At 46.4% G+C, this 27,133-nt stretch overlaps 2 protein-coding genes and 2 pseudogenes across 10 annotated transcripts in view; 1 reads left to right on the forward strand and 3 right to left on the reverse strand.

Annotated features, from left to right (window-relative positions):
* RNF135 (ring finger protein 135) overlaps positions 1-10,495 on the reverse strand; it is a 29,261-nt gene extending 18,766 nt beyond the window's left edge. Inside the window, exon 1 of one of the 4 annotated variants that reach the window (XM_034943246.3) lies at positions 6,612-10,495. In XM_034943246.3, the coding sequence (XP_034799137.3) occupies positions 6,612-6,995 (384 nt within the window). In that variant the 5' untranslated portion in view covers positions 6,996-10,495. Of the gene's footprint in view, positions 1-5,127; positions 5,660-6,611 lie in introns of those variants that run through there. The other 3 variants (XM_034943245.3, XM_034943244.3, XM_055101335.2) reach the window with 3 other exon arrangements.
* Positions 1-27,133, forward strand: part of LOC100991242 (leucine-rich repeat-containing protein 37B-like) — a 423,125-nt pseudogene that overhangs the window by 113,715 nt on the left and 282,277 nt on the right.
* On the reverse strand, positions 816-2,822 carry LOC129394404 (divergent paired-related homeobox-like; annotated as a pseudogene).
* The window catches only part of ADAP2 (ArfGAP with dual PH domains 2), a 45,522-nt gene continuing 33,335 nt past the window's right edge, over positions 14,947-27,133 (reverse strand). For 2 of the 6 annotated variants that reach the window (XM_034943247.3, XM_034943248.3), the window contains exons 8-10: positions 24,702-24,764; positions 23,478-23,555; positions 21,451-21,787 (exon numbers count right to left, since the gene is read on the reverse strand). In XM_034943247.3, the coding sequence (XP_034799138.1) occupies positions 21,458-21,787; positions 23,478-23,555; positions 24,702-24,764 (471 nt within the window). In that variant the 3' untranslated portion in view covers positions 21,451-21,457. Of the gene's footprint in view, positions 20,195-21,450; positions 21,788-23,477; positions 23,556-24,701; positions 24,765-27,133 lie in introns of those variants that run through there. The other 4 variants (XM_063599143.1, XM_034943249.4, XM_034943251.4 and 1 more) reach the window with 4 other exon arrangements.

Below are 27,133 nucleotides of genomic sequence, written 5' to 3' on the forward strand. Positions count from 1 at the left end.
CTACATACAAGAAGGTTATAAAACACCAAGCAGATTTAACCCAAAGAAGACTATGTGAAGGCATTTATAATAAAACTCCCAAAGGTTAAGGTTAAAGAAAGGATCCTAAAGCAGCAAGAGAAAAGAAATAAATAATATACAAGGGAGTTCCAATACATCTGGCAGCAGACTTTTCAGTGGAAACCTTATAGGCCAGGAGAGAGTGGCATGACATATGTAAAGTGCTGAAGGAAAAAACTTTTACCCTAGAAAACTATAATTTGTGAAAATAGCTTTGAAACATGAAGGAGAAATAGACTCTCCCAGACAAACAAAAGCTAAGGGATTTTATCAACACCAGACCTGTCCTACAAGAAATGCTAAAGGGAATACTTCAATCAAAAAGAAAAGAAGGCCAGGCGCAGTGGCTCATACTTGTAATCCCAGCACTTTGGGAGGCTGAGGTGGGCAGATCACTTGAGGTCAGGAGTTCAAGACCAGCCTGGACAACATGATGAAACCCTGTCACTACTAAAAATACAAAAATTAGCTGGGCATGGTGGCACATGCCTGTAGTCCCAGCCACTCGGGAGGCTGAGGCAGGAGAATTTCTTGAACCCAAGAGGTGGAAGTTGCAGTGAGCCGAGATCACGTCACTGCACTCCAACTTGGGCAACAGAGTAAAACTCTGTCTCAAAACAAAACAAAACAAAACAAAAACCTCACTAGTAATAGTAAGGTCACAGAAAACCAATAAAAAATAACTACAACAACTTTCAAACATATAGATAGTATAAGATATACACAGAAATAACAAAAAATTAAATAGCAGGGGATGAATTTGAAGTGTAGAGTTTTTATTAGTTTTCTTTTTGCTTGTTAGGTAGTTCATGCAAGCAGTGTCAAGTTGTTATCAGCTTAAAACAATAGGTTATAAGATACTACTTGCAAGCTCATGGTAACCTCAAATCAAAAATCATATAATGGATACACAAAAAATAAAAAGCAAGAAACTAAATCATAGCACCAGAGAAAATCATCTTCATTTAAAGGAAGACAGAAAAGAAGGAAAGAAGGAAGAGAAGACCACAAAACAAAACAACCAAAGAACAAATAACAAAATGGCAAGAATTACATATCAACAACATTGAATGTAAATGAACAAAAATCTTCAATCAAAAGACACAGAGTGGTTGACTGGATAAAAAAACAAGACCCAATGATCTATTCCCTACAAGAAACACACTTCATCTATAGGCACATATAGACTGAAAATAAAGGGATGGAAAAATATATCCCATGCCAATGGAAACCAAAAAAGAGCAGGATTAGCTATACATATATCAGACAAATAGATTTCAAAACAAAATCTATAATAAAAGACAAAGTTTATAATGATGGAGTCAATTCAGTAAGAAGATATAACAACTGTAAATATATATGCACCAACACTAAAGCACCCAGACATGTAAAGCAAGTATTATTAGAGCTAAAGAGAAGACAGACTCCAATACAATAACAGCTGGAGACTTCAACAACCCACTTTTGGCATTGAACAAATTATTCAGACAGAAAAGTAACAAGGAAATATTGGACTTAATCTGTACTATAGATCAAATGGACCTAATAGATATTTACGGAACATTTACATCCACGCTACAGAATACACATGGATCTTTTCCTCAGCACACGATCATTCTCAAGGATAGGTCACAAAACCTAAGACCTAACATATGTCAGGTCACAAAAACAAGTCTTAAAACATTCAAAAAAAAATTGAAATAGGCTGGGCGTGGTGGCTCATGCCTGTAATCCCAGCACTTTGGGAGGCCGAGGTGGGTGGATCACGAGGTCAGGAGTTCAAGACCATCCTGGCCAACATGGTGAAACCCCGTCTCTACTAAAAATACAAAAATTAGCCAGGTGTGGTGGCGTGTGCCTGTAATCCCAGCTGCTGGGAAGACTGAGGCAGGAGAATCACTTGAACCAGGGAGGTGGAGGTTGCAGTGAGCAGAGATCACGCCACTGCACTCCAGTCTGGCAACAGAGCGAGACGCCATCTCAAAAAAACAAACAAAAAAAATTTTTTTAGTATTTATTTTTTTTTACATGTGACTTTTTGTATTTATCATCTCTCAGCTTTGTAGAGATGAACAGGCAGAAGAGTCAGAATTGAAGCTTGGAGCCCAAACTTGGGATTCCAAAATGGGGTAGAAGCCATATACGTTAGGAGCTTGGCAGCAGCCAAAATGGACTATTCTGTGGCCAACGAAGTCATCTGCAGGGACCTTGAGGTTGGGGTACAGGATGAGCTGGAAAGAGGGTACCCGATGACCCATGTATACCAGGCCAATCAGGTGAGCAGTGTTGGGCAATCTGGGTAGTGTGTCTGCATTTCTCAGGCCGACACTGGTGGTGACTCCACCCTCCGGTATTGGCAGTTGTGAAGTTTCTTGTTTTTGCTGAATATGCTTTTATTTGGCTTTCTTGAGTTTTGCTCTGTGGTTCTTGAACCAGACCTGGAGTACTGTTGGGTGTATGTCTATTTTCGAGGCAATTTATTTCTGAGGGCTGGGGTTTGGGTATGGTTTCTCATTGAACAAGATGTTCAGATCTTCCAGTTGCTTCTCAGTGAACATGGTTCGTTTCCTGTGTGAATGCATCTGGTCCTTGCCTTTAGGAAGATCCTCTGAGCCTGGCATCTTCTAATCCAGATGTGTGCCTGGGCTCAGGTGCAGGCATAAGTAGCAATCTTTTTTTAAGGGGAAACAGGATGTTGCTCTGTTGCCCAGGCTGGAGTGCAGTGACATGAAAACAGCTCACTGCAGCCTCAACCTCCTGGATTCAAGTGTTCTTCCTACCTCAGTCTCGCAAGTAGCTGGGACCACAGCCATATGTCATCACACCCAGCTTCTTTTTTCTTTTTTTTTCATTGGGTCTCATAGCTTCTTTTTTCTTTTTTTTTTAATTGGATCTCACCATGCTGCCCAGGCTGGTCTTGAACTCCTGGGCTCAAGCAATCCTCCTGCTTCTGCCTCCCAAAGTGCTAGGATTATAAGTGTGAGCCATGACAATCTGCCTGAAAAATTTCTTAAAATAAATTATAATGGGCCTGGCACAGTGGCTCATGCCTGTAATCCCAGCACTTTGGGAGGCCGAGGCAGGCAGATCACCTGAGGTCAAGAGTTTGAGACCAGCCTAGCCAACATGGTGAAACCCCATCTCTACAAAAATATAAAAATTAGCCTGGGTGGTGACGGGCGCCTGTAACCCCAGCTACTCAGGAGGCTGAGGTAGGAGAATCACTTGAACCCGGGAGATGGAGGTTGCAGTGAGCCAAGATCGTGTCACTGTACTCCAGCCTGGGTGACAGAACAAGACTCTGTCTCAAAAAATAAAAATAATAATAATAATAATAAAAAGGAATAACATAGCTAGGAATAAATTTACTCAAAGAGGTGAAAGACTTATACACTTAAAACTACAAAAAAAAAATCACTGAAGGAATTATAGACCCAAATAAAAATAAATAAAAAGACATTCTGTGTTTTAGGGAAAGAAGACTTAATATTGTTAAGATGTCAATACTACCCAAAGTGATCTACAGATTCAACATAATCCCTATCAAAATTCCAACAGCCTACTTTGTAGAAATGGAAAAGCCAATTTTCAAATTCAGATGGAATTGCGAGGGGTTCTGAATAACAAAAACAATCTTGGGGAAAAAAACAAAAAACAAAGTCAAAGAACTCACACTTCTCTATTTATAAATTTACTACAAAGTTATAGTAATCAAAATAGTGTGGTACCAGCATAAGTACAGACATATAGACCAATGGAATAAAATGGAATGTACAGAAATAAAACTATACATTTATTTTGAGACAGAGTCTCACTCCATTACCCAAGCTGGAGTGCAGTGGTACAATCACGGCTCACTGCAACCTCAAACTCCCAGCTCGGGTGATTTCTCCTACCTCAGTCTCCCCAGTACCTGGGACTACAGGCACATGCCACCATGCCCAGCTAATTTTTTGTATTTTTCTAGAGATGGGGTTTCATCTCTAGATGAAACTTTGGCCTCCCAAAGTGCTGGGATTACAGGTGTGAACCACATGCCTGGCCCAGCCAAATGATTGTTGACAAGGATGCCAAGTCTAATCAATGGAGAATAGACTCTTCAACAAATGGTACCAAGACAATTGGATTTCCACATACAAAAGAGTGAAGTTGGACCCCTAATTCACACCATATACAAAAATTAACTTAAAATTGACCAATTACCTAAACATAAGCTAAAACCATAAAACTCTTAGAAGAGGCTGGCACAGTGGCTCATGCCTGTAATCCCAACACTTTGGGAGGCCAAGGTGGGCAGATCACTTGAGGTCAGCAGTTCCAGACCAGCCTGGCCCACAGTGAAACCCCGTCTCTACTAAAAATACAAAAATTAGCCAGGTGTGGTGGCAGGCGCCTGTAATCCCAAATACTTTGGAGGCTGAGGCAGGAGAATTGCTTGAACCCGGGAGGTGGAGGCTGCAGTGAGCTGAGATCGTGCCACTGCACTCCATCCCTGGGAAAGGAGCGAGACCTCGTTTCAAAAAAAAAAAAAAACTCTTAGAAGAAAACATAGGGGTAAATCTTCATGAACTGAGATTTGGCAATGGATTTGTAAATATGACAACAGAAGCACAAGCAACAAAAGAAAACAACAGATAAAAATTATATTTAAAACTTTTGCACATCAAAGGATACCATCAAGAAAGTGACAACGCTTAGAATGGGAGAATATATATTTTATAATATATCTGTGAGTCATATCTAATTTGATATCCAGAATATAGAAGGAATCTCTAAAACTCAACAACAAAAAGATAACCCAATTTTAAAATGGTCAAAGGACTTGAATAGACATTACTGCAATGAAGATCTATAAATGACCAACAAGCACAAGAAAAGATGGGCAACATCATTAGTCATTAAGGAAATCCAGATCAAAATCACAGTGAGGCTGGGTGCGGTGGCTCACGCCTGTAATCCCAACACTTCCGGAGGCCGAAGTGGGCAGATCACAAACAAGGTCAAGAGATCGAGACCATCCTGGCCAACATGGTGAAAACCCGTCTCTACTAAAAATACAGAAATTACCTGGGTGTGGTGGTGCATGCCTGTAGTCCCAGCTACTTGGGAGGCTGAGGCAGAAGAATCACTTGAACCCAGGAGGCAGAGGTTGCAGTGAGCCAAGATCGTGCCACTACACTCCAGCCTGGCAACAGAGCAAGACTCCATCTCAAAACAAAACAAAAAAATGTGGCACATCCACCCAATGGAATATTATTCAGCCCCATAAAAGGAATAAAGTTCTGACACATGCTACAACATGAATGAACTTTGAAAACACTATGCTAAGTGAAAGAAACCAGGCACAAAGGGACAAACATTGAACGATTCCAGTTATATGAAATATCTAGAACAGGCAAACTCAGATACAGAAAGTAGCTTAGATGTGAGCAGGGGCTAGAGGGAGGAGAAATGAGGAGTTACTGCTTAATGAGTACAAAGTTTCTGTTTATGATGATGAAACAGTTTTGGAAACAGCAGTGATAGTTGCACAACAGGAAATGTAACTAATTTGTCACTGAATTGTACACTTAAAAATGGTTAAAATGAGGCGGGGCGCGGTGGCTCACACCTGTAATCCCAGCACTTTAGGAAGCCGAGGCGGGCGGATCACCAGGTCAGAAGATCGAGACCATCCTGGCTAACAACGGTGAAACCCCGTCCCTATTTCTTTAAAAAAGAAAAAAAATACAAAAAATTAGCCAGGCGTGGTGGCGGGCGCCTGTAGTCCCAGTTACTCGGGAGGCTGAGGCAGGAGAATGGCGTGAACCCGGGAGGCGGAGCTTGCAGTGAGACAAGATGGTGCCACTGCACTCCAGCCTGGGCCACAAAGCAAGACTCCGTCTCAAAAAAATAAAAGGTTAAAATGAGGCCAGGCGCTGTGGCTCATGCCTGTAATCCCAGCACTTTGGGAGGCCGAGGCGGACGGATCATCTGTGGTCAGGAGTTCGAGACTAGCCTGGCTAACATGTCGAAACCCCGTCTCTACTAAAAATACCAAAATTAGCCGGGCGTGATGGCGCACGCCTGTAATCCCAGCTACTCTCGAGCCTGAAGCAAGAGAATCACTTGACCCTGGGGGGCGGAGGTTGCAGTGAGCCAAGATCACGTCATTGCACTCCCTCCAGCCTGGGCGACAAAGCGAGACTCCGTTTCAAAGAAATAAAGAAAAAGGTTAAAATGGCCAGTTTTAATGTTATATAGATCTTACCACAATTTTACAAGTTTCAGAGAAAGAGACCGAAGATCGATTGGGAAGAAGTTGAAATATGCCAAGGTGTGTAGCAGCTAAGTTGACAAGCTTTCGGAAGATGGGGAATTTGCTTTTTTCTACTTCTTCATACTTTTATGAACTTTCCAAAGTGCCTCCGAAGAGCGGGAGTCGACTTTTAGACTGAGAAAAGGAACGTAAAAGTAGAACGGCTGAGGAAAGGGGTTCGAGCCACATGGGAAAGGGTCAGGCGGCGGGCAGCCCGGGGGAGCGAGGGGAGCTGCGGGCCCGGCCTCCCTACCCGCTGCAGTTCCGGGCGGCGCCGGGGCCTGGCGGCCGCGCTGGAGCGCGGACTGGAGCCCGGGCAGGGGCAGTGGGCAGGGTCGGAGCCCGCCTGTATCTCGCGTGCGGCGCGGCGGTACTTGTCAGCCAGGTCCTGCAGTAGCGTGTTCTTCCGCAGCTGCGGCTGCTGCGCGGCGCCCTGGCGGCAAGTGGGGCAGGCCCAGCGGCGGGCGCCGCGCGCGCCCCACAGGGCCTCCAGGCAGTGGCGGCAGAAGCTGTGGCCGCAGGGCAGCGTGGCGGGCCAGTCCAGCAGCCCCTGGCAGATGATGCAGCCGAGGTCGTCCTCGGCCAGCCACACGGGAACGGCGGAGCCCGGGCCCGGGCCCAGGCCCAGGCCCGCCATGGCCACCAGGCGGCCGGGGCGCGGACGTCTGGGTTGAGCCGGGCGAGTCTCCTCAGGCTCCTCCCTCGCCCTTCCTCTTCCCCTTGCCCTCCTCCTCTTCTCGGCCGCCTTTTCTCCTCCTTCCTTGGGGCCACCCCGTCTCCTTCCTCCTATCCTGCTGAAAACAGACTTAGAGCCTCCACTGCCCAGCTGGAAAGACAGAGCTGACCTTCAGTGGCGGCCTCTTGCCCTGGGAAACCAACATGCCGCGAGCTGCTAGAAACCCGCGGAGGTCTCCAAGATTCCCTTTAGCTTGATGTCCCCCCATTAAGATGCAGCACCGTTGGATGTCTTCGTCCGTTGGCTTAAAAAAAAATAAACAACAAAAAAGATGCAACACCGACAACTCTTGGGAGGAGAGGACTCCATTCAGCAGCTTATTTATGAGAATGAGCCCACGAAGTGTCATCCAGCTCCTCTAACAAGTAGCAGGGGATTAAAGATCACCGATGCACAGCCACAGGGAGCGTCCTCAAAAATGCTGATGTTCGGCCCGGCTCGCAGGGAGTCTGATTTCATTGTCTTGGGTGGAGCACGGGTATTTTAGAAAACCTCCCCCAGGTGATTCTGACGCGCATTCAAGGTTGAGTGAGCGAACCCTTGGCTTTTTAACTCGCAGGTATAATGCAGAGTTGTGCGCTGTGTCCTTACCGCCCTCTGCGGGATGTAAGCGCGTTTCCCAACAGACGCTCGGACAAAATTCTAGAAAGTGTTTTCCTGAGAAGGCTCACTCACTCACTCACTCACTCACTCACTCACTCACTTCGCATCCCAGTCCTAAACGCATTGCAACCAGAAAATGTTAGAGCTAAAAGAGCACCACGTCCTCCCAGATGACCCAAAGAGGTTAAAAAAAAAAAAAAGAGAAAAAAGAAAAACTTGCAGGCTCTCATGGTAACAATGAAGCGTCAGAGACTAAAACCCACAACTCCCCAATCTGTTGAAATGAACTAACAACGTCTCATGCTTTACTTTATCCTTTCTGGCCTGGGCTCAAAGTAGGTATCAGATAATACAAGTTTGTAGCCGGCCTTTGGATCACTTGAAGTCAGGAGTTCAAGACCAGCCTGGCCAACATGGTGAACCCTCATCTCTACTAAAAATACAAAAAGAAAAGAAAAGAAAAGCCAGGCGCCCTGGCGCATGCCTGTAATCCCAGCTACTTGGGAGGCTGAGGCAGGAGAATCTCTTGAACCCGGGAGGCGGAGGTTTCAGTGAGCCAAGACTGCGCCACTGCACTCCAGCCTGGGCGACATAGGGAGACTCCGTCTCAAAAAAAAAAAAAAAAAAAAGAAAAGAAAAGAAAAAAAAGAAAAAGAAAAAAAAGCGTTTGTGGTTATTTCTAATACTGGAAGTGTCATGGAGTAGGCAGCGCTGCTCATCAACGTTTCCAGTGCTTTCCCTTTCTGGGCACATGGTAGGACTGGCACTTCCCTGACCCACTTGAAACACACAGAGGTAATATGTTACTTCCCACCAGCTTTAAAGGCGACTGAGCCGGCCATTGTATCCCTTTCTGCCAGCTGCCCCAATTATGGAGATGAAACCATCATCCGGTGACCTGGGTCACTGAGTGGCTAAGATGAGCAGACTCCCTGCCAACGCACCCTAGGATACGTAGTAAGAGGGAGAAGAAAACTAGGATGTATTCAGCTTACTGAGATTTAGTGGGTGTGTGCTGCTACAGCATAACCTAGCCTATCCTGACTGATATATTACCTGGATCTTGTTCCAGAATCTCCGCATCAGAGTAAAATCGTAGTTTCTAAGAGCCTTTTTTTTTTTTCTGTAAAACGGGCATGATACTAAACACTTAAACATGCTCAGATCTTCCAACTTAAAAAATGAAATCACTGGCGGGGAGTGGTGGCTCATGCCTGTAATCCCAGCACTTTGGGAGGCTGAGGCAGGTGGATGGCCTGAACTCAGGAGTTCGAGACCTGCCTGAGCAACATGGTGAAACCTTGTCTCTACAAAAAAATACAAAAACTACCTAGACATGGTAGCGCAGGCCTGTGATCCCAGCTACTCAGGAGACTGAGGTGGGAGGATTGCTTGAGCCAGGGAGGTGGAGGCTGTAATGAGCCATGAGATCTCAGGAGGTCAAGACTGTGGTTAGCTGTGATCACACCACTTCACTCCAGCCTGGGGAAGGAGCTAGACCTAGTCTCAAAAAAATTAAAAATTAAAAAATAAAATAAAATCACTTTTGACCTGAGCCTCCCTGGAACTCTTTTCCATTTCACAGCCAAGTTTCTGGAAAGAGTGGGTTAACCAGTAGTTTTCAAACTTTTTTTCTTGGACACGCCCTAAAAGTTTTATGCAAAATCATGCAGTGGTTATAAGAAAGGGGGAAGTGGGGGCCGGGCGCAGTGGCTCACGCCTGTAATCCCAGCACTTTGGGAGGCTGAGGCGGGCGGATCATGAGGTCAGGAGATTGAGACCATCCTGGCTAACATGGTGAAACCCCGTCTCTACTAAAAAATACAAAAAAAATTAGCCGGGCGTGATGGCGGGCGCCTGTAGTCCCAGCTACTCAGGAGGCTGAGGGAGGAGAATGACCTGAACCCAGGAGGCGGAGCTTGCAGTGAGCTGAGTTCGCACCACTGCACTCCAGCCTGGGCGACAGAGCAAGACTCTGTCTCAAAAGAAAAAAAAAAAAGAAAGAAAGAAAGGGGGAAGGGGGAGAGTGGTCAGCTCTGGTAGTAAAAATATATTAGCAAATTCTTCATTTATATCAGATTTTTTTTTTTTTTTTTTTGAGATGGAGTCTCACTTTGTTGCCCAGGCTGGAGTGGAGTGGAGTGGCGCAATCTCGTGTCACTGCAACCTCCACCTCCTGGGTTCAAACCATTCTCCTGCCTCAGCCTCCAGAGTAGCTGAGATTACAGGCGCTTGCCACCATGCCCGGCTAATTTTGTATTTTTGGTAGAGACGGGGTTTCCCCATGTTGACAGGGTTTCTCCATGTTGGCCAGGCTTGTCTCGAACTCCTGACCTCAGGTGATCCACCCACCTCATCCTCCCAAGTGCTAGGATTACAGAGGTGAGCCACCCCGCCCAGCCTACATCAGAAATTTTGTCATTCTTGGCCGAGTGCGGTGGCTCATGCCTGTAATCCCAGGACTTTGGGAGGCCGAGGCAGGCGGATCATGAGGTCAGGAGTTCTAAAAATACAAAAAAAAATTAGCTGGGCATAGTTGCAGGCACCTGTAATCCCAGCTACTCAGGAGGCTGAGGCAGGAGAATCATTTGAATCCGGGAGGTGAAGGTTGCCATGAGCCAAGATGGCACCATTGCACTCCAGCCTCGGCAACAGGGCAAGACTCCGTCTCAAAAAAAAAAAAAGAAATTTTGTCATTCTTTTATCTTTCTGAACTTGTATTTCCATTCCATTTCCTCCACAGAATTACATTCCAAAGCAATATATTTCATGCATGAAAGTCTTTTATCACTTTGTAATACTTCTCTACAACAAAAGTATGTATGTGTATTAAATTTTTAATTCTTCTTAACTTCCTGTGACAAAAAGGCTCTTGGTAAATTTTTTCCCCTGGATTTAATTATCAATATAATTACTATTAGCAGTCAAACAAAAGAAAAGTATGCTGCAATTTATATAAATAACTTTTAAAGACAGTAAACATTTTATTGGAATGATAGCTATTAATAAGACAGATGGGCTCATTTCTTTCAAAAATGCATTTATGCCCAGTCACGGTGGCTCACATCTGTAATCCCAGCACTTTGAGAGCCCAAGGTGAGCGGAACACTTGAGGTCAGGAGTTTGAAACCAGCCTGGCCAACCTGGTGAAACCCTGCCTCTACCAAAAAATACAAAAATTAGCTGGGCATGGTGGCCTGAGGTCCCAGCTACTCCAGAGGCTGAGGCAGGAGAATTGCTTGAACTCAGGAGACGGAGGTTGTAGTGAGCTGAAATGGCACCACTGCACTCCAGTCTGGGCAACAGAGCAAGACTCTGTCAAAAAAAGAAGCATTTATCTATGAATGAACATTAGTTAATGATAGACAAAGTTTCGCAATAAATTCTATTTCTTTTATGTTTTTATGAGTGTGCCGAGAAATCTCGTTCACATGTATAAATAGATGACAAAATTGTCACTCATTTTGTTGAATACTTTTTGAGATATATGCAAAAAAGTCATATAGTGATAATCTCTCAATTAACAACTTGATTTGATTTTTCTTTAATTTTTGTTGAAAGCAAGAATTTGAGGTCAGGCGCGGTGGCTCACGCCTGTAATCCCAGCACTTTGGGAGGCCGAGGCGTGTGGATCACGAGGTCAAGAGATCAAGACCATCCTGGCAAACACGGTGAAATCGCGTCTCTACTAAAAATACAAAAAAAAAAAAAAAATTAGCCAGGCGCGGTGGCGGGCGCCTGTAGTCTCAGCTACTCGGGAGGCTGAGGCAGGAGAATGGCGTGAACCCTGGGAGGCGGACCCTGCAGTGAGCCGAGATCGCGCCACTGCACTCCAGCCTGGGCGACAGTGAGACTCCATCTCAAAAAAAAAAAAAGAATTTGAAACACTTGTGTTACAAAAGTCGTTAGAAGTATTCACTTTAAAAATAAATAAATAAATAAATAAATAAAAATAAAAAATAAAATAATAAAATAAATAAATAAATAAAATTAAAAAAATAAATAATAAATAAATTAAATAAATAAAGATCAAATAAAAAACAAAAGAAGTATTCACTTTCTCATTTTCTGGGTGGTATTGTAACGTGGCTGACTCCATCTTGCTGCTAGCCTCACAGGCTGGCTGTCTTTGTTCATTCCTGGGGTAGGCCAAGCTAACCGTGGAAGGAATTTAGTTTATAGTTTAAATTAGAAGCCAGGATGATAATAGTCCCTCCCTAAAACTAATCCTTTCCTTATTCAGGGGGCTGAAACCACCTTTGTAAAACCATTGAAAGGCCACGAAATTAAGTTTATGGGAGGGGCCTGAATTCTGCTGAGATGTTGACACAATTTCTATAATCCCTTACCTTCAGGAGTTATGTAGCCAGAAGTCACAAGATTTGTGGTTTCTTCAATTGCTCCTATAGATAACATCACTATTGTAGAATCTAAGATTGGTGGAGATGTTTTCCAGACTTATGCCACCAGGACTGGTGACTTGTGACTCAGTTGGCCATGTGGCCTCAACCAGAGGTGGACTCAGTTCATGAGGACGATTTTCCACACCCCTAATAACTGCATCCCCAACCAATCAGCAGCATCCATCCCCTAGTCCCCTGCCCACCAAACTGAAAAACCATAACCTCCAGCCTTTGGGGAGACTGATTTGACTGATAACTCCACTTCTCCCACGTGGCCAACCTCACCTTAATGTTAATTAAACTCTTTCTTTACTGTTTTGCCTGTGCAGTGGGCAGGAAGAACCCGTTGGGTGATTATAGTATGCCAAAAAGACTTTGCCAAGGTTTAGCAAATGACTATCAATTAAAAGCAATTACACTTTAACTTAGAGACAGCTTGTTTACTGATATACTCAGAAAGGACTGGGAAAATTAGAATATTGTTTATTTTAATACACCATTGTCAATCTAATATTTTTTGGAAAGGTGCTTTTATGTTATGTATTTGAAATATATATACACACATACATATATGTATACATATATATATACATTTTTGGGTTTTTTTGTTTGTTTTTTGAGACAGGGTCTTTGTTGCCCAGGCTGGAATGCAGTGGTGTGATCTCTGCTCACTGCAGCCTGGAGCTCCCAGTCTCAAGCCATCGCTTCAGTCCCACAAATAGCTGGGACTACAAGCACATGCCACCATGCCCTGTTATTGTATTTTTTATAGAGGCCAGGTTTTACCATGTTGCCCAGGCTGATCTCAAACTCTCAGACTCAAGCAATTCTCCCATCTCAGCCTCCCAAAGTGCTGGGATTACGGCATGAGTCACCATGTCCAGCCCTGAAATTTTTCTATTCAAGTACATGTGTTAACACCCATCCCTGTGACACTAGGTTCTAATGCTAAATTAGATTTAAAAAATCAGAGCCAGGAGCAATGCCTCACACTTGTAATCCCAGCATTTTGAGAGGCCAAGGAGGACGGATCACCTGAGGCCAGGAGTTCAAGACCAGCCTGGCCAACATGGTGAAACCTCATCTCTACTAAAAATACAAAAATTAGCCCGGTGTGGTGGCACACACCTGTAATCCCAGCTACTTAGGAGGCTGAGGAGGAGAATGGCTTGAACCTAGGAGGTGGAGGTTGCAGTGAGCCGAGATTGCACCACTGTACTCGAGCCTGGGCAACAGAGCAAGACTCCATCTAAAAAAAAAAAAAAAAAAGATAAGAAATGATGAGGTGCTTGAGTTTGTGTGCTGGATGAAATAAGGCACACTGCCATTAACATGTTTTTGTTTGTTTGTTTGTTTTGAGACAGAGTCTCCCTCTGTTGCCCAGGCTGGAGTGTACTGGCGCAATCTTGGCTCACTGCAAACTCCGCCTCTTGGGTTTAGGCGGTTCTCATGCCTCAAACTTCCAAAGTGCTGGGATTACAGGCGTGAACCACCACGCTCGGCCTAACATGTCCTATCAGTTTCTTTTCTTTGTTTTTACTAAATTCTTTTTTTTTTTTTTTTTTTTGAGATGAAGTCTCACTCTTGTCCTCCAGGCTGGAGTGCAATGGCATGATCTCGGCTCACTGCAACATTTGCCTCCCGGGTTCAAGCGATTCTCCTGCCTCAGCCTCCCAAGTAGCTGGGATTACAGGTGCATACCACCACGCCCAGCTAATTTTTTGTGTTTTAAGTAGAGACGGGGTTTCACCATGTTGGCCAGGCTGGTCTCAAATTCCTGACCTCAGGTGATCCGTCTGCCTCGGCCTCCCAAAGTGCTAGGATTACAGGCATGAGCCACCGAGCCCAGCCTGTTTTTGCTAAATTCTTTCAGGGACAAAGCACTTTTTGTCAAGGGATGGAAGAGATCATTAAATTTCCATCATTCTTACTTCCACTCCACTTCATAATAAATGATTCAAATGCCCAAACGTAAGCCAAAACACTGCTTAAAAACTTTTTTGGTAGAGAAGATCTTGAACACTATGCTGTCCAGGCTGGTCTCAAACTCCTGGCCTCAAGTGATCCTCCCTTCTTGGCCTCCAAAGTGCTGGGATTATAGACATGAGCCATCACATCTGGCCTCACCCCATTTTTTTCTCACCCCATTATTAATGCCAAACTTTGTCAGCAACAAAAGTCAGCAAAAAACAAAGAAAGTCATGAACCCTAACCTTAATACCTGGATTAAAGAAGCCTTCACTGACACTCTTACAGAATGAAAAACTATGGACTGGAAGAAAATATTTACAAATCCAAGTCTGTATTCATAGTATCCAGAATATATGAAGAACTCTCAAAATTCAACAGTAGAAAAAGCAAACCACCCAATTTTTTTTTTTCTTGAGACAGAGTCTCACTCTGTCACCCAGGCTGGAGTGTGCAGTGGTGCGATCTCAGCTCACTGCAACCTCCACCTCCCGGGTTCACGCCATTCTCCTGCTTCAGCCTCCCGAGTAGCTGGGACTGCAACCACACCCGGCTAATTTGTTGTATTTTTAGTAGAGACAGGGTTTCACCGTGTTAGCCAGGATGGTCTCGATCTCCTGACGTCGTGATCTGCCCACCTCAGCCTCCCAAAGTGCTGGGATTACAGGTGTGAGCCACCGTGCCCAGCCCAAACCACCCAATATTTTAAGAAGGCAAGCAGGGCACTGTGTCACATGCCTGTAGTTCCAGCTACTCAGGAGGCTGAGGCAGAAGGATCTCTTGAGGCGAGGGGTCTGTGGATGTAGTATGCCATGGTCATATCTGTGAATAGCCACTGTGCTCCAACCTGGGCAACATAGCGAGACCAGATCTCAAAAAAAAAAAAAAAAAAAAAAAAAAGCTAGAGAATCAAATGGTCACTTCATCAAAGAAGATATAAGATTGGCCAATAAGTACATAATAGGTCTTCGACATTGTCAACCGCTAGGGAAATGCATATTAGAACCATAATAAAATACGACTCCATACCTATCAGAACAGTTAAAATAAAAAATACCGACAACACCAACTGTTGGTGATAGAGTAACTGGAACTCTCATACATCACTAGTGAAATGTCAAGTAGTACAGCCACCGGGAAAGTTTGTTATAAAATTAAGCATATATCTAAACAAATGTTGATGGCTATTGTGATACCCTGGTTCTTGTCTTCTTAGTTTAAAAGAATTTAGGCCGGACACGGTGGCTCATGCCTGTAATCCCAGCACTTTGGGAGGCCCAGGCAGGCAGATCACGAGTTCTGGAGATTGAGACCATCCTGGGTAATGTGGTGAAACCCCACCTCTACTAAAAATACAAAAAAGTAGCCGGGCGTGGTAGCAGGCGCCTGTGTCCCAGCTACTCGGGAGGCTGAGGCAGGAGAATGGCATGAACCCAAGAGGCGGAGCTTGCAGTGAGCCGAGATCGTGCCACTGCACTCCAGCCTGGGCAACAGAGCGAGACTCCATCTCAAAAAAAAAAAAAATGAAACAAGAGACACACAGCAAAAGAAGTGCAGCATAGGCCAGGCACGGTGGCTCATGCCTGTAATCCCAGCACTTTGGGAGGCCGAAGTGGGCGGATCATGAGGTCAAGAATTCAAGACCATCCTGGCCAACATGGTGAAACCTCATATCTACTAAAAATACCAAAAATTAGCTGGACGTGGTGGTGCGTGCCTGTAATCCCAGCTACTTGGGAGGCAGAGGCAGGAGAATTGCTTGAACCAGGGAGTCAGAGGTTTCAGTGAGCCAAGATCACTCTACTGCACTCCAGCCTGGCGACAGAGAGAGACTCCATCTCGGGAAAAAAAAAAAGTGCAGCATAGAGTAAGAGTTATTTATTGTAAAGGAGAAATAGGATTTTGAAAATTAAGTGCAGAATGGGGAGCACACTCTGAGAGAGAGGATTCAGGGTAGGCTGCTCGTTTAAGGATGAGACAGCAAAAACTGGCACTAAGGAGACTGCCTTTATGGGAGTCTTACGTGATTATTCATAAGGAAGTGGAAAGAGGAGTCACTAGTAAGCATGTTCTGGGTGGTCTTCTGGGTGCACATGCACAGTAGTTTACATGCTTGTTCATACACACATGTCTCATTACCATCTTAAATTTCCACCCAGGGGTGTATTTTTTACTATTAAAATAAGCAAAGGGTCAGTTTGAGACCAGGTAAAATCAAAGTGTGCATGCTGTCAGGGCCGGGCGCGGTGGCTCACGCATGTAATCCCAGCATTTTGGGAGGCTGAGGTGGGTGGATCACCTGAGGTCAGGAGTTAGAGAGCAGCCTGGCCAACATAATGAAATCCCATCTCTACAGAAAAATACAAAAATTAGCCGGGCATGGTGGCATGTGCCTGTGGTCCCAGCTACTCAGGAGGCTGAGGCAGAAGAATTGCTTGAACCTGGGAGGCAGAGGTTGTAGTGAGCCGGGATGACACCACTGCACTCCAGCCTGGTTGACAGAGCAAGACTCCATCTCAGAAAAAGGAAAGGACAGGAGAGGAGAGGGGAGAGGAGGGGAGGGGAGGTGAACCCCAAAGTTTGCATGCTGTTTACACGGGAAATTCCCTACTGCAGATAGCTTTGCTTGAATTAGCTCAGTTGCATTGTGAATGCTGAGGCTTATTGGGTTGACTGAATGGTCAGCATGATTGCTGTATCCTGAGACCCTGGTTACTTCCTTGACTACCTACCCTGCATCAATATGAACCAGAAGCCCCATACCTGGGGACTGTTGTATGTATGAATAATTTGTTCCTTTTTATTGCTAAGCAGCATTCCATTGGATAAACAAGGTATGGTATAGCCATATAGTGGAATACTTCTTAGCAATAAGGAAAGACATATTGACACATGCAGTGACTTTGATGAATCTCAAAGGTATCATGTGCTGTGAAATAATCCAGTCTTTAAAAATTACAGGCCTGGCGCGGTGGCTCATGCCTGTAATCCCAGCACTTTGGGAGGCCGAGGCAGGTGGATCACGAGGTCGGGAGATCGAGACCCTCCTGGCTAACATGATGAAACCCTGTCTCTACTAAAAATACAAAAAATTAGCCAGGCATAGTGGCGGGCGCCTGTAGTCCCAGCTACTCGGGAGGCTGAGGCAGGAGAATGGCGTGAACCCAGGAGGCGGAGCTTGCAGTGAGCCAAGATTGCGCCACTGCACTCCAGCCTGGGCAACAGAGCGAGACTCTGTCTCAAAAAAATAAATAAATAAAATAAATAAAATAAAATAAAATAAAAATTACACATTAAATGATTCCATTTATATGGCATTTTTGAAAGTACAATCTATAATGATGAACGGATCAATGGTTGCCATGGGGCAGGGGAAGGGTGTGGCTACAAGGGAGTTTTGGGGTGTGACATAACTGTTCTTCGCTGAAGCAGAGTCTCACTCTGTCACCCAGGCTGGAGTGCAGTGGTGAGACCATAGCTCACTGCAGTCTTGAAATCTCAGGCTTAAGTGGGAGTTCAGCCTCGAGTAGCTGGGACTACAGGCACATGCCACCATGCCTGGCTTTTTTTTTTCTTTTTCTTTTTCTTTTTTTGAGACGGAGTCTCACTCTGTCGCCAGGCTGGAGTGCAGTGGCGCAATCTTGGTTCACTGCAACCTCCGCCTGCCGGGTTCAAGCGATTCTCCTGCCTCAGCTTCCTGAGTAGCTGGGACTACAGGCACGTGCCACCACAGTCAGCTAATTTTTGTATTTTTAGTAGAGACGGGGTTTCACCATGTTGGCCAGGATGGTCTTGATCTCCTGACCTCATGATCTGCCTGCCTCAGCCTCCCAAAGTGCTAGGATTATAGGCGTGAGCCACCGTGCCCGACCAATAAATTTCTTTCTATAGCCATATATATATGTATATCATTGGTTCTGTTTCTCTGGAGAACGCTAATACAAGGGAAGTGTGATTCAAATTTTCTTTTCTTTTTTTTTTTTTTTTTTGGAGACGGAGTCTCACTCTGTCACCCAGGCTGGAGTGCATAACCCCCCAGGCCCAAGCAAGCCTCCCACCTCTGCCTCCTGAGTAGCTGGGACTACAGGCATGCATTACAGTGCCCATGCCTAGCTATTTTCTTTTTTTAGACGGAGCTTCGCTCGTTACCCAGGCTGCAGTGCAATGGCTGTTCACAGGCATGATCCCTCTACTGACCGGCACGGAAGTGCTTCATTTCTGATCTGGGCCAGTTCACCCCTCCTTAGGCAAACTGGTGATTCCTCACTCCTGGGAGGTCAGCATGTTGATGCCAAATTTAGTGTGGACACCCAATTAGCATTGTGCACTAAAGCCCAGAACTCCTGGGCTCAAATGATCTTCCCACCTCACCCTCCCCAGTAGCTAGGACTACAGGCACGTGCACACCTGATATCTCTGAGCCTTTACACATGCTTCTTTCTCTGCCTCCTCCCACCCCAACCCAACTGTCTTCTACTCTTTCTTCAGGATTCAGCATAGGTATCATCTCTTTTAGAGAACTTTATCTGTCAGGACTGATTCAAGTAATAGAAACTTCCTAGCACTAACAAGCCAAAAAGGGAAAAAGGGATTTAATATAAGAGTATAGAAGCATACTCTTCCTTGAGGAAGGAATCATCCAAAACCAAGCACTCCATTTCATTAGGACTTTATCTCTTGTGTCTGTTCTTTCCCACCCTTAGAATCCCAGTTGGCCTCTTCAAGTAGCTTTGTTACTGCCTATCTATACTTCTCGTTCTTCTCCTCTAGACCATAAGTTCCTTGAGGGCAAGACTGTACCTTTATTAATTTCCTCATCCCCAGAACTTAGCAGAGTACACCCAACAGAGTTCACAGGTGGTCAAAGAGGCAGACAAGTAAACTGGCCCTTAATGCACAGCCCAGCAAGTGTCCTTGAAAATGCACATTTTCAAGGTGCTTCCAGAGCCAGAGGAGATAGAGAGGACTCACCTCCCTATCTGGGCAGTCGAGAAGCTTCAGGAAGGACACAGGCTTATGCATTGCTTATCCTTTGATTGGGGGATCCAAAGGAAAGTCCCATACAATGCATAGATTTTTTTTTTGAGACAGGGTCTCACTCTGTCACCCAGGCTAAGTGCAGTGGTGCAATGAGGGGTCACTGTAGCCATGACCTCCCTGGCTCAAGTGATCCTCTCACATCAGCGTCCAGAGTAGCTGGGACTACAGGCATTCATTACCATGTCCAGCTAATTTTTTTTTCTTTGTAGAGATGGGGTCTCACTATGTTGCCCAGGCTCTTCTCGAACTCCTGGTCTCAATCCTCCTGCCTCAGCTTCCCAAAGGGCTGGGATTATGGGCATGAGCCATCACACCCAGCCACAGAGAATCTCTTAAGAGACGCTCCCAGCTCCTTGGGTCTCCATTGAAGTGAAGAGAGAACATCCAGTGTATTTCTGCGTGTTGCTTGAAGACAGAGGAAAGGAACGAGTCACAGAGCAGGGGACTTGGTGCTCTGTTTCTGTAACATTTCAGCCATCTGAGATTTCATTCAGTTCCTTTTTTTTCTTTTTGATACGGAGTCTCACTCTGTCACCCAGGCTGGAATGCAATGGCGCAATCTCACTGCGCCCGGCCATTGACTACTTTATCTTTCACTCTTCATTTTTGAAGAGTCTGGGTCAGATGTTTAGCAGAATGCCCCTAATTAGGATTTGTCTGATTATTTCCTCATAGTTAGATTCAGATTAAACTTTTTTTTTTTTTACAAGATGCCACTTGCATGATGCTGTGGGTGCCTTTTCATTGCAATGCCTCCATTTCAGATGTGAGAAAGTTCTGGGCCTGTAGGGCATTTCAAGCCTAGGTGTGTATGGGGGAGGAGGGGATAGATGTTCATCTATGCACCAGATCCTCAGATCCCCGGGGTGGGTTGCGGGGAAGGCCCAGGGCGCTGATGGATAAAGCCACAGCTTCAGTCCTGGCAGAGTTCACTGCCAGGGATGGCTGCTGGCTGCGGGGCACTGATGGTGGGCAGCCAGGGCTGAGGTGCAAACTTCTTCCCACAAGGAGTTCCAGGTGTTCAGTGGCAGCCAGTTCCTCAGTTAATGGGTCACCTGCTGCTGCGGCCACTCTCTGTTGATGCAGCTACAAGGGAAATGAAGAGGGCTGAGGGAGGTGGCCATGCCAATGCTGTCCTGTGGAGGAGAGGGACAGCAAAGGGACAGGCGTACAAAGACAGAGGGTGCCATGGCCGGGCGCAGTGGCTCATGCCTGTAATCCCAGCACTTTGGGAGGCCGAGGCAGGTGGATCACTTGAGCTCAGGAGTTCGAGACCAGCCTGAGCAACATGGTGAAACTCTGTCTCTACCAAAAATACAAAACAAATTAGCTAGACGTGGTGTCACAAGCCTGTAGTCCCAGCTACTTGGGAGGCTGAGGTGAGAGGATTGCCTGAGCCCAGGAAGAAGAGGTTGCAGTGAGCTGAGATCGCACCACTGCACTCCAGCCTGGGTGACAGTGCAAGACCCCACCTCAAAAAAAGAAAATTAAAAAAAAACCACAAAGACAGAGGGAGCCAGAACAAAAAACAGAGTGAAAGAGTGAGAGCCAGGGCGTCAGAGGGAATGCACACACCAGCAAAGGAGAGAAAAGTGGAGGGACAGAGACAGAGAGAAACCAAGAGATTCATAAATGGCAGCCCACAGAGAAAAGAAAGCACCAGCTGATATGCCTCACTCACAATTTGCAAGTCCCTTTCTGAGGTTCTCTGGCTTTGGCCTTTGTGGGACAGTCAAGAGAGTCTGTGTTTATATCTGTCAGACTCAAAGGGCACAAGTGTTTCCCCCAAGGGGCTGTGCGGGGGTCACCTGCTCAGTCTGTACTTTTCCAAACACAGAAATTCTCCTTTGTGCCCCAGAAGCCAGGTCCTGGGCCAGCAGTTTCCTGCAGGAGCTCAGCATGTCTCCTCTTTTTTCACAGGGCTGTCGGCATTGAGGAAGCCCTACTGGTAAAGAGGAGGAACAGGAGAGAGGCAGACAGAAGGGAGGACTCAGAGAAAAGAAGCCACTAGAAATAGCCTTCGCTCTGGAGTGGGGAGGAATCCAAAAATCCCAGGAGCTGCCCAGCGGGTGTGACCTTAGCTAATAATAACAGGCCAGGGTTTTCTCACGAGAAAAAAGATCAGCATAGAGCACGGTGGAGGGAAAGAGAAGCTGCTCAGCCCCCACACCGCGAGGGGTACGGACAGCACCCAGGGGTTCTGCCAGGGCCAAACTCCTCTAAAAGCTCCTGGGGAAGGGCTCGGTTAGGGGAACCCAGAGTGGACAGAGGAGACTTTTTGGCAATAATGTCATGTCTGTGCTTTTCTTTTGCAGGAAGAGAAGACAACGAAAAGAGCATACTCGGGAATCAGGAATCTTTTGTGGCATCAAAGCTGAACCTAAGTGAAGAAGCAATTTTCTGTCCTCTGCCCTTGGCCAAAAGAACACCCCTCAGTTCCTGCTTCTTACTAAGCCGGTTGAGGGGCGTCAAGGGGCTGGACAGGACACCCCGCAAACTTTCCAGCCATTCCTGCTGTTCCTTCTCATTGGGGCAAGTGAGGACAAATCTCCGCTCTGGGGTGACAATGGTGAGTCCGGCTTTCCAGCGATTTCCTCGGATGCCCTTGGGCAGGTCTTCATAGGCTTCATATCCCTGCTCCTTGTTCCCAAGAAAAACCTGGCCCTGCTCGAAGGCATCCTGAAAATGGAGAATACAGGGTCATCAGAGGGTGCCCCCAGGGCAGAGGGGCCCTGCAGCCCTGACAGCCTCCAAGCTTTATTTTGGGAAAGGGGTATGAGGTCCCTGCTGGGATTTCTGCTAAGTGGGACCCAGAATTTGAAAGATCAAAACCCTAAAATAAATCATACACATCATCTATTGAAAAGATACTGAGGGTGGGCCTGGTAGTTCATGCCTGTAATCCTAGCACTTTGGGAAGCCAAGGCAGAGGATTGCCTGAGGCCAGGAATATGAGACCAACCTGGACAACATAGTGAGACCCCTTCTCTACAAAAAAAAATTATTAATTATTATTATGAATTGTTTTTGGAGACAGGGCCTCACTCTGTCACCCAGGCTGGAAGTGCAGTGGCACAATCATGGCTCATCCCAGCCTCAACCTCCCAGGCTCAGGCAATCCTCCCACCTCAGCCTCCCAAGCAGCTAGGACTACAGGCATGCACCACCACACCTGACTTATTTTTAAGTTTCTTTTTTTTTCTTTCTTTCTTTTTTTTTTTTGAGACGGAGTCTCACTCTGCACCCAGTCTGGAGTGCAATGGCATGATCTCAGCTCACTGCACCCTCTGCCTCCCGGTTTCAAGCGATTCTCCTGCCTCAGCCTCCTGAGTAGCTGGGCTTACAGGCACGCACCACCACGTCCAGCTAATTTTTGTATTTTTAGTAGAGACAGGGTTTCACCATGTTGGTTAGGCTAGTCTCGAACTCCTGACCTCGTGATCTGCCCCGCCTCAGCCTCCCAAAATGCTGGGTTTACAGATGTGAGCCACCGTGCCTGGCCTTAAGTTTCTTGTAGAGATGGGATCTCACTATGTTGCGCAGGCTGGTCTCGAACTTCTGGGCTCAAGCGATCCTCCTGTCTCAGCCTCCCAAAGTGCTGGGATTACAGACAAAAGGCAGCACATCCAGCCCTAAATTTTTTTTTTTTAATTAGCTGGGCATGGTGATGCATGCCTATATTCTGAGCTACTTGGGAGGCTGAGGCAGGAAGATAACTTGGGCCCAGAAGTTCAAGGTTGCAATGAGCTGTGATTGTGCCACTGCATTCCAGCCTGGGTGACAGAGAGAGACTCTGTCTCTAAAAAAAAAATAAGTGATACCTAACATTTACGGAGCACTTATTAAAATCAGCATCAGGAATTACAATGCTTTATATATAGTAACTTAAATAACCATCATGGCAACCTCTGGGGAAGGCATTCTTATTAAGCCTGTTTTTCAGAGGAGGAAACCGAGGCACAGAGCGCTAAGTACACGGCTCAAGGCAACACTACTACAAGTGGCAGGGCTGAGACCAGAGCCCAGACAGTGGGGTTCTAGAGTCCACCACACTCCTAACTACTACACGTCACGGCCTCTTGGTTAGAAGTGAGCCCTGGAGACTAGAGGAAGAGATACACCATATTTAACTACCATGGGCAGCATTTTGGATACTCATAATAGACTTTCTGAAAGCGAGGAGAAGCTTCATGCCATAGGAGATTACTCAAGAGAAACAAAAACAAGGGGTAGAGGTTTTCCTCTCAAGGTTTCTCTAGCTCTGAGGCTCTGGGAGATGTATTTATCTGTAGCTTTCACATAGTGCCAGACAAGCACCACCCAGCTCTGTTTGAGGAAGCCCTGGGGAGGGAGCAGGAGTGGCTCTTACCAGTGGGTTCTTGTAATAGAGCAGCCTCCGCTCATGGCAATCCAGGGCGAACCACCTTTTCTTGAAAGGTTCTTTCTGCTGCAAAAGAGGGAACTTCTTACCACAGATGACCAAGTCAGTTTCTGAGGATAGAGGTCAGGGGCCAGCCCAGCCCAAACCAAAGGAGCTGGCCAGTCCCACTGGTTCTCCAGCCCAGCCTCCTCAGTCAGACATCCTAGTGCTTCTCCCTGGGGCCTGGACAGGAGCCCTCAGGCTCTGAAGGTTCTGCCCATTCCCCTTCCAACCCCACCATACCCTTTGCCAGCTTCACCCTGCTGCCTCAACTTGGAAGAGGCACCTTCCTCTTTCTCAGGCTGTAGACAAAGAAGCCGGAGAAAAAGGAAGTTGGAAAAAATCAGAAGTGGCTACTGCTTGGCAAGGCTGAAAGTGCTGGCCTTGGCCAAATTCTAACCTAGGTCAGGGAGAGAAAGCCCAGCAACAAGAACCAGGCGGAGGGCCTGCGCCTCTCTGAAAACAACCCTTTGACTGCTTTTTCCACCTGCCCAAGGCTTGCTTTCATGATTGCCTAACACAGGAATATCCAATCTCTTGCCTTCCCTGGGCCACATTGGAAGAATTGTCTTGGGCCACACATAAAATACACTAACACTAATGATAGCTGATGAGCTAAAAAAAAAAAAAAAAAAAAAAAAAAAAATCGCAAAAATATCTCATAATGTTTTAAGAAAGTTCACGAATTTGGCTGGGCATGGTGGCTCATGCCTGTAATCCCAGCACTTTGGGAGGCTGAGGCGGGCAGATCGCTTGAGGTCAGGAGTTCGAGACCAGCCTGGCCAACATGGTGAAACCCCATCTCTACTAAAATTACAAAAATTAGCCGGGCATGGTGGTGGGCACCTGTAATCCCAGCTGCTCAGGAGTCTGAGGCAGGAGAATCGCTTGAATCCGGGAGGCGGAGGTTGCAGTGAGCCGAGATCACACCACTGTACTCTGGCCTGGGTGACAGAGCAAGACTGTCTCAAAAAAATTAAAAAAAGAAAGCTTATGAATTTCTGTTGGGCCTCATTCCAAGCCGTCCTGGGTTGCATGTGGCCCATGGGCTGTGGGTTGGACAAGCTTGGCCTAACACCTTTCACTGTCCTCTTAACAATCATCCCATAAACACATGAAACCTTCTATATACATTAAACCATATTAAGTTCCCCAGGGAGTGGTAGAAGGTACCTTTGGCCCAGTCTTTTCCATGAAGCCTTGTTTGAGGTAGTTCCTGGTGAGGAATGGCACGAGCTGGGGAAGAGAGACAGACACTGACCCCCAACTCACACCCCAAGGCTCCAGGTTCCCGCCGAGCTTGGCTCCCGACAAAGGGGAAGTTTGAAATGGGGAAGGATGTACGCTCATGGCTCACAGTATTATATTTGGAAAGTGCAATGGTCATAATATTAATATTTCAACAAAGCCAGTCGACAGCACCCCAGATGTTTGCAGAGCTTAGTGGCACGGCCGAGTTTTGGTTTAAGGATTCCTTCAGTAACCCCAGGGTGTGGACATAGGCAAGGCTCTGCAGAGACCCTCTTGGTGTCAGGCAACATGTTCTGAGGGTCCACTTTGCGTCAGGCTCCAGGTGCAATTCTCAATCACCCTGCGAGGTGGGTATCACCAGCCTCATTACACATCTGAAGAAACCAGGCCACAGAGAAGGGGCTGGGGATTTTCCCAAAGTCACATCACTGGTAGCACAAAGAGCTGAGATTCAGGCCCAGGGCCGATGACACTAGACTGTACTCCTACCACTACACTAGGTGCTAAAGTATAAATATGCCAGGGCCCTCTGAGCAGGACCTTGGGAAAGGCCTGGTCAGGATTCTGACACCAAGCAACAAGAAAATAACAGCCAGAGGCTGGGTGCAGTGGCTCACACCTGTAGTCCCAGCACTTTGGGAGGTCAAGGCAGGCAGATCACTTGAGGCCAGGAGTTTGAGACTAGCCTGGCCAACATGGCGAAACCTCACCTTTACTAAAAATATAAAAATTAGCTGGGCATGGTGGCACGCGCTTGTAATCCCAGCTACTCAGGAGGCTGAGGCAAGAGAATCCCTTGAACTTGGGAGGCAGAGGTTGCAGTGAGCTGAGATAGTGCCACTGCACTCCAGTCTGGGTGACAGAGGGAGACTCCATCTCAAAACAAAACAAAACAAAAAAGAAAAGAATATGATGCCAGAGTGGACAGAGAAAGTTCTGAAGCAGAAGTCGGGAGACCTGGTTCTAATTCCAGTTCTGGCCTCCATCAGCTGCATTACCTTTGTTAAGACCTTCTGTCTCTCGAGGCCTTATGTCTCCCCTGTGTGATAAACAGCCTGGATCATGTGATCCCCAGCATCCCTTCCAGCCTGGCAGCCTACGCCCAGAGACTTTTCCAGGGGTTGATGATGGCCTCCTATGCTCTTAGGCATTAACCTGGAAAGTCTAGAGCTTCAAATGACAGTCCAGGCTTCAAAGAACAGAGAGGCTTCTCCAGAGCTCCAGGGCCCAGGGCAGAGGCACAGGGGAAGTGAGGTCTGGGGAACAGCTATGGGAAGTTTAAAAGGGGGAAATTTGTGAGCCAAAAATGAAAATATTAGGCCGGGTGCAGTGGCTCACGCCTGTAATCCCAGCACTTTGGGAGGCCGAGGCGTGTGGATCACGAGGTCAGGAGATCGAGACCATCCTGGCTAACACAGTGAAACCCCGTCTCCACTAAAAATACAAAAAAGTAGCCGGGTGCGGTGGCGGGTGCCTGTAGTCCCAGCTACTCGGGAGGCTGAGGCAGGAGAATGGCATGAACCTGGGAGGCGGAGCTTGCAGTGAGCCGAGATCGCGCCACTGCACTCCGGCCTGGGCGAAAGAGCGAGACTCCGTCTCAAAAAAAAAAAAAGAAAAGAAAAGAAAAGAAAACATTGGTCAGATGCAGTGGCTCACACCTGTAATCCCAGCACTTTGGGAGGCCGAGGTAGGAGGATTGCTTGAGGCCAGAAGTTCAAGACCAGCCTGGGCAACATAAGTGAGACATCATCTCTATAAAAAATAAAAAAAATTTTTTTAACGTAAGAAAGAAGATATAAACTGTACTACTCCCCTTCTCCTAAAATACATTCCCTAGGCTTTAATTGTTCCATTTGGAGAAAACAGATGGAGTCCCGAACTGCTCAATATTCGGAATTTGAGCCAGCACAGAGCAAGCAGAGGCCTAGGGAAACCATTGGGAAAAAAAGGAAAGTCACATGGCTGGAGCACTGCTTCCTGTACTTCTGATGCCTTGGCTCGCTGGAGTCTCACAATAGCCCTAGAAAGTAGGTACTATCACCTAGGCAAGTCACCTCACCTCTCTGAGCCTCGATGCACTCATCTATCACCATGGCGACAAAACCTACTTTCTCTGAAGTCCAAGAGACCATATGCATTTATTACAGGACCACAAACCCCACTGGGATGCCCTGGGTTTCCAACATGTGGACCCCTAAAGCTTGAGCCAGGCCTGGTGATTGCTCAGAACCTCACACCATACACAGACATTAAATGGGAGGAAAGACACGGGATGGATATCAGGTACCGACAGTGGATGAGAGAGGCAGGGGAACATTGAGGATGTTGACCAAAGAGCAATTTCCTTTACATAT

Source organism: Pan paniscus, chromosome 19 (assembly GCF_029289425.2).
Source record: "Pan paniscus chromosome 19, NHGRI_mPanPan1-v2.0_pri, whole genome shotgun sequence".
Classification (NCBI taxonomy): domain Eukaryota; kingdom Metazoa; phylum Chordata; class Mammalia; order Primates; family Hominidae; genus Pan; species Pan paniscus.